Source organism: Bombus terrestris, chromosome 6 (genome assembly GCF_910591885.1).
Source record: "Bombus terrestris chromosome 6, iyBomTerr1.2, whole genome shotgun sequence".
NCBI lineage: Eukaryota > Metazoa > Arthropoda > Insecta > Hymenoptera > Apidae > Bombus > Bombus terrestris.
The window spans coordinates 1,396,812-1,404,251 of record NC_063274.1 but is presented as its reverse complement, the minus strand read 5'-3'; the positions used below and the strand labels follow the sequence as shown (position 1 = coordinate 1,404,251).

Sequence of the window (7,440 nt, the reverse complement as noted above, 5' to 3'; positions counted from 1 at the left end):
TTCGTCTGTTTGATGATAGATATGATGCTAAACGTACGCAGCTAAACAACTAACTATACGTAACTTTCTTCACTATACTATACTATACTTAACTATACGTAATTGTTTGCTTTAAAAAAGCAGGTTTAAAGAGAGGGAAATTGTATTAAGTATGTTAATCTTCTTTTGAACTCTCCATTCTTGTAGCAATAATATGTGGGGGGGAATGAACCCGGGTAAAAAATTCCTTCCACAGAACTGATATAATTTATTCATTTGTTTAAGAAATTAATAACGACTGTTACAACGTACGTATACTATAGAAGGTGAAGAGTAGAAGTACTTTTTTATTAATATTTATAATTGTGTACAAAAAAAAGTATAATAAAAAACTAATATGGCTAAAAAGTTAAAGAAAAATGCCACTAATGCAAAAAATACTGGTAAAAATGTTAGCGCAAAGAATAACCGTCAGGTGAGTTAGAATAGGTTATACAATATATATATTTAGAGAACATTTATATATATTTATACTTTTATACACGATATAAAGTAGAAAACATTTGCAATCACATCAAATCATAAAACATCCGCTTTATGCCTATTATATCTAGTTACATTTACTATACATATTTTAGACAAGGAAACAAACGGAAGCTGACAAGAATAAACACAAATCCGCTATTATTAAAGATCACAATTTGAAGTTCAAAAACAAATCTACGAAAAATAAATTAACTAAAACGGTCAAACAAATACACAAGAATGGAGAAAAACGTGCTTTCATTAATATTTTGAATTCTGACACTGTAAAAGTCGTAAATGTAAAAAACAAGGACAAAGGTAAAATAAGTAGACAAGTTCAAAATAAAAAGAATAAGCAAATTGACGACAAAAAACTAAAACAGCAAAAACAAAATAAAAAGAATAAAATTTCTGATCAATCTAAGAATAAACTTAGTAATGATAAAGAGCTTGCAAAAAAAGTAAAATCAAAATCTACAGGACTTGAAACAAAACAGGAGCAAAAGCTTAATGAGAAAACGAAAAAATTGAGTAAAGTATTAAAAAAATCAAAATCTACAGGACTTGAAACAAAACAGGAGCAAAAGCTTAATGAGAAAACGAAAAAATTGAGTAAAGTATTAAAAAAACAAATAAGACAAAAAGAGAGTAAATTTTCGACAGTGCCAAAAAAAAAACATAATGATTCACAAGTAATTATAAACCGTAACTTAGATATCAAGCATTTGGAAAAATTGCTTGCTAATAAACAAAAAGAACAAAAAAAGAAGGAAATAGATATGAAACCACAATCTTTAAGACAAAGAATGATGACTAAATTAAAAGCTTCTAGGTTCAGATATCTAAATGAAACACTTTATAATAATGAAAGTTCAGAGTCTAAAAAATATTTTAAAAATGATCCTGATGCATTTAAGGCATATCATGAAGGATATAAACAACAAGTCGATCAATGGCCTGTAAATCCTCTTGATATTGTAATAGCTTCAATTAAAAAAATGTTAGTATATTTATTACAATTATAAATTAATATATAATTGTTACATTGAACATTATATAAATATTAATCATGCCATAGGCCAAAGGAATACATAGTTGCTGATTTTGGATGTGGAGAAGCAAGGCTTGCTACTGTAGTTCCTCATAAAGTACATTCTTTTGATTTTGTTTCTTTAAATAAAAATGTAACTGCTTGTGACATAACACATACAAACCTATTAACAAGTAGTGTAAATGTTGTTGTATTTTGCCTATCACTTATGGGAACTAATCTTAAAGACTATATTATAGAAGCAAATAGGGTTCTTAAAAAAGGGTAAGTACAAAAATAAAGGTAAATAATATAAATGAATGTATTTTGAGTATATATATTGGTAAACTTTAATATAAATTAAACTCTTATAACAAAAATTTATTTGCTTTGCAGTGGCATTTTAAAGATAGCTGAAGTTGAAAGTCGATTTGAACAAGTAAAGGATTTTATAGATGCAATTAATAGTTATGGTTTCAAAATTATCTGGAAGGATTTATCTCACAACTTGTTTTACTTTTTAGACTTTGAGAAAGAAAAAGACATTAGAGGTAAAAGAAATAATCTACCTCCTATTACTTTAAAGCCATGTTTGTATAAAAAACGTTAGATAATAAGTAGTGATTAAACACTATATTTTTTATATTTCATAAAAAATTGTGTTTTAATAAAATTATTATTTTGTTATATTTACTCTATTTCGTCCAGCCACAACAGTTTTATATCAACATAGAAAATGTTCCATAATGTTTTAATATCAAATGACATTCTCCAAATGACATCAGTCACATTTTGGACATTTAATATATGTGCCAGCTTAAACAATGTATTATTCTTAAAATACATTGATCTGTTTGGCACATTTTTAAAAACTTGGAGATAATACAGTTAATAATAAATTATTCATAAGTAACTTAAATAATGTATTATTTTAAAAATATTAATATATTTCACACAGTCTGCAGGAACTTCAGAACAATGAACAAATATATCGATTTTATTTGTAATTAACAAAATTTTATAATTAGATTATATTGTAATATACTATATAAATCTTTAATTTTTGTTTATATATATATATCATATTTAAAAATTATACAATTTAAAATCCCTTTAAGGCATTCATATGTATACCATCTAAAATATCTTCTCTTTCTTCTTTTAAATCTTCTATTTTTTCCATTATTCGTAACTGCAAAATATAGTGAAAATAAGATATAATATAATGTCATTAATACAAACATAATCCAAAATGTAACTTATTTACTTTGGCAGCCTCTATAATTCGCCTGGCAGTTTTTTTACTTAAATATGGAATTTTTTCTTGTAAATCCATTGGTTGAGCTTTAGCTATGCACTGCATTGTTTTAAACCCGGCATTGTACAACTGACGCGCTCTACCCTATAAAACGAAATTGGTATCATAGTATAATTGAAATAAATTTTTATTTTATCCCTTAAGTAAAAAACATTCTTACAATTTTGACTAAAGGCAAATCCATCAATGCCTCTAACTCTAAAGGGCAACAATACGACAATCTTTTACTAAACACATTCAATAAATCCTTAAATGCCCAAAATTCATCCAATTCCTGGAATATTCATCCACTGAAGTTTTACGAAATGTTATACATACTAACTTGCTAACGCTTACCAACTGCACTTACTAACCTGACAAAATCGAATTACAGAAAATGCAAACGATGATACAGCAGTCAAAAGATTTTGTATAATACCTCGATTTATTTCATATTTTTCTGCTATATCATATACTGCATGTTGACACCACAAATCATACAGTATTAATGTTATATAAAATCTATGTATCACTCTCGGTTCCACATTCTGTCACATACATATAAAATATGAAGATAAATTCAATGCAAACGAACTGAGTTTTATATACATACCTTAGGCATTAATCCATCACGTATTTTACCTATGTTTACTTCATTAATTCCTAGAAGTCTTGCTGTTTTCATTTGTGTTTCTGATAAACCAGTTACCTACAATTTTTATAAAAATATTAAAAAGTTATCGTTAATAACGATAAACATTAATAAAAATTATAAATTAAAAGTTACCACATCATAATAAATTGTTCCTGTCGGCTTTATCTGAGATATTAAATTATAAGGAGTAACAAGATATAAAAGATGCAAATAATCAATAAGAATTAAATGTTCCTGAGCTTTTTTTAAGTCTTGGTACAATGTATATGCACACTGCATATCAATGCAACCTTCAACGTGAAAAAGTACACATATAAAACTATTTTATACGAAAAAATATCTTATTAAATGCTTAGCATTTAATTTAACATTATTTCTACCTTTCATAGCTGCACGTCCGAGACTACATAACTCTAATTCAGTTTCATTAGTAAGCTTTAATATTCTTTTTCTTTTTGTTTCTATAATTGTGTCATTAGAAGATATAGTTTGTGATGGAAAAACAACGCTTACATTTGGTTTGAATATATCAAAATTTGTCTCTTTTTCCTTTATTTTCATTACACTAGCTTTTAAAAATTCAGTTAGTGCATCATCCACGATTTGTTTAACATTCACATTTAAACGTTTTTGTTGAATATTAAGTAATGTTTTTTTCGCTATTTTGTGTAGTTCACATCTAGTTGTTGCTATATGTAATAATATAGCACTTAAAATTAAATTATTTATACCTCTATCTCTGTCTATATGTATTGTGCTTAAGGAATCATCCATTTTAGATTTCAAAAGTTCTGTTACCTATGTGGTAAATATATATTAATACATAATAATATTTTTCTTTTATATGACAGATATTTATACAATAGGGGTACATGAAAAGATACATAGAGATACGTTGTTCTTACCCTTTCTAATTCATTATTTTTGCATATTAGTATACTTTCTCCTACATCTCCCATACCAGCACGACCAGCTCTTCCTGTCATTTGTTTGTATCTACTTAAATTTAGAAACTGATTGCCAACATATGGACTTCTTAATATCACCTATTAAATTTTTTTGATGAGAGTGAAATATAATTAGCTACCGTTTCAAAAGCGAATAATGATTAAAATACCCTTCTTGCTGGTAAATTTACTCCAGTTGCTAGTGTTGATGTACAGCATATTACAGAAAGAGTCTCTGCTCTAAAAGCATCTTCCAATAACCGTCTTTCTTCAGATGTAAGGCCAGAGTGATGATAGGCTACACCCAATTTTATGGTTTTGTGTAAGATAGGACAAAGACCTTCTTCACTTTCAAGTGCATTTAATAATTTTTGTTTTTCATCTCTTTTGTAATCTTCCAATGATCTACAAATTATTACGTATATAAGTAATAAAATCTATAATAATATGTAAATATTTAAAATATAAAAAAGTTCTAACTTGAATAAAAGTTTAGATAACAATAGAGCAACATTTTCACAATTTTTACGACTTGAACAAAATATGAGACATGAATTTTTTGGAATTACATCCATTACCAAACCTCCAATTCGATCTGGATCTATCATTGCTGCATCATTTGAATACTTTTAAAACAAATGAATAATAATTATTGATTGCTTAATAAATATACAAAAAAATATAGCATTACAACATACGACAAATATGTATTTCTTACACGATAATTGATCTTTTTCATATCTGTCAGCACATCTTTTGTTTTTAAATCAAGTAACCAAATATTTTCTTCACATTTCACATATTCTTTAATTTCAACAGGACGAAAATTTGCAGTATATAAATCTGCATTTAAGAATGTTGCTATTTCCTCTAAGTTACCTATTGTTGCACTCATTCCAACAATATGAACATTACCTAAAATAAGTATAATATATAATATATATAACGATTTATATATAAACTAAATATCAACAAAGTTAATATTATACCTACTACTAATATACAATACTTTTGTTAAAAGAACTTCCAATGTAGCTCCTCTTCCTCCAGATTCTCCAAGAAGATGTAATTCATCAATAACTATAATACCAATCTAAAATATTTTAAAATAATCATATTATACAGTAGTGTAGTATAGTATAGTATAGCAAAATTCGTATTGCCAAATTTCTCAATGTTTTTACCTACTTCATTAAAACGATTTTCTTCTATTAAACTATTTATCAAACCCAATGCTTTCTCTATAGTACACATGTATATGCTATTTTTTTTACGACGCTTTTTTGGGGGAAAAGTTCCTCTTGATGCTGCATATTCTTCAACTAAAAAATCTAATTCAAGTGCAAATGGTGTCATTGCTTGAACCTAAAAGTTATAGACAAATATGTATTTCATATAATTAGTTATCATAAAAATTGTATAGTTACTCGTTTTATTGTATTGTATAAGTATTACGCTTACTTTTTCTTGTACTATAGCAACAAATGGCAATATAAATATTGCATTTCTTTTATTACATATAAGCTCTTGCAACATTAGTATTTCTGCAACCAATGTTTTACCCCCGCTAGTAGGAAGTGCATAAATTAAATTTTTTCTATTCTTTACTGCATCTAAATTCAAACAATCGTCTTGCCATTCTAAAGATTAGCGATTAACGCAAATGTAGTATAAATAAAAATGAAACTTATAAACAAGTCATTAACAATGAACTTCATTATCTTTTTAATAAATGAAATACTTACGATATAATGTACTAATACCCCTTATTCGTAAGAAAAGTTCCTTTGCTTTATTTGGTAGACCATAAAATGTATCATTGTTTATTGAACTTTTACGATGAATGTTTGTACTTTGTTTGGTCATTTTATCATTTAAATGACATATTTTATGTGGGATTGCATTACTATAATCAATTGAATTTCTTTTTAATGATTTGATATTTTGTTGTTCATTATTTGTCACATGTACTGAACTTATAATTTCTGTGGGAAGTGTTTCTTCCAAACAATTCTCAACATTTTGAGTTACCTATTTTAAAGGATATAATAGTCATATGAATTTAAAAAATTTTGATATTAAATAGCCCTACAAATAATTTTACAGATATTAAAACTATTAATAACCTGCTTAAAGCACTCCAAAACATTATCTTTTACATCGTAAGAATCCAATTGTGTAAATGCATTTAAAAATGTATTGTCCTGCCAATGAGTATCTGTTTCATTCTGAGAAAAAGTTGAAGTATTTTGTTTGACAATTTCTGTTTCTAAATCTTTTTCTTTTTCTTCTTCTTCTTCATTAACAACATATTGTATTTTAATATCATTTTCATTTCTTTCAAATATATCACAGGAACTCCATTCATGTGCAAGACTATTTAAGGTCTTTTCATGTATATTAGGACTAAGAGCACACATCTTGCTTTCATCGTCATCTTCAATATCTATTAACATTGTATCATCCATCGAAAAAATAGAATCAATGGCTTTTAATGATTTATGAAGCAGTTTATTTCGCTTGAACTCTTATTTATATTTACATAACTAAAATTATTATAATCATTGTTCAATAAAAAATTTGTATTTGGCATAACAATTACATTAACAATCGCACAAAATTTATCATCAATTGCATAAATAAATTATTGCCCTAAAATACACAAATAAAACAGTAGCACACCATTGATTGATAAAAGATGCTAAAAGGTACAATTATAATTTATGAAGTAAAAAATATTTGCATCTTCATATAATATAATAATACCTAAATTATTTTGTTTATAATTACTTGAAGAAATTACATTTATTATACATAAATAAATCTAAAATAACTACAATTGTAATTAATTCAACAAACGTGATGACATTATCAACTGTGTGTCAGAATAAGTTAAATTTACTCATTTATTTGACAAACGTTAATTGTATATAAGCGAAAATAAATAACTCAGTACATGAATATTAATGATTATTGATAATATAGGTAGGTATAATTAACACAGAAA

General features: G+C 26.2%; 2 protein-coding genes across 3 annotated transcripts; one reads left to right on the top strand and one right to left on the bottom strand.

Moving 5' to 3' along the window:
* LOC100645970 (ribosomal RNA-processing protein 8) lies at positions 1-2,221 on the top strand. 2 transcript variants are annotated; one of them, XM_003402861.4, is made up of 5 exons: positions 1-149; positions 265-454; positions 618-1,504; positions 1,583-1,819; positions 1,931-2,221. In XM_003402861.4, exons 2-5 carry the CDS (start codon positions 377-379, stop codon positions 2,142-2,144), a joined length of 1,416 nt encoding a protein of 471 aa, XP_003402909.4. In that variant the 5' UTR covers positions 1-149; positions 265-376; the 3' UTR covers positions 2,145-2,221. The 2 variants fall into 2 exon arrangements, with proteins under 2 accessions (XP_003402909.4, XP_048262677.1); XM_048406720.1 differs by having other exon boundaries at positions 4-454.
* A 237-nt stretch (positions 2,222-2,458) lies between these two features.
* On the bottom strand, positions 2,459-7,436 carry LOC100645305 (helicase POLQ-like). The gene is made up of 16 exons (XM_012319399.3): positions 6,560-7,436; positions 6,179-6,464; positions 5,895-6,073; positions 5,622-5,798; positions 5,427-5,526; positions 5,152-5,348; positions 4,914-5,059; positions 4,604-4,838; positions 4,392-4,532; positions 3,867-4,284; positions 3,619-3,776; positions 3,445-3,540; positions 3,206-3,379; positions 3,013-3,126; positions 2,802-2,936; positions 2,459-2,726 (listed from the first exon to the last, which is right to left on the bottom strand). Exons 1-16 carry the CDS (start codon positions 6,899-6,901, stop codon positions 2,637-2,639), a joined length of 2,988 nt encoding a protein of 995 aa, XP_012174789.2. The 5' UTR covers positions 6,902-7,436; the 3' UTR covers positions 2,459-2,636.
* Positions 7,437-7,440: the final 4 nt, after the last annotated feature.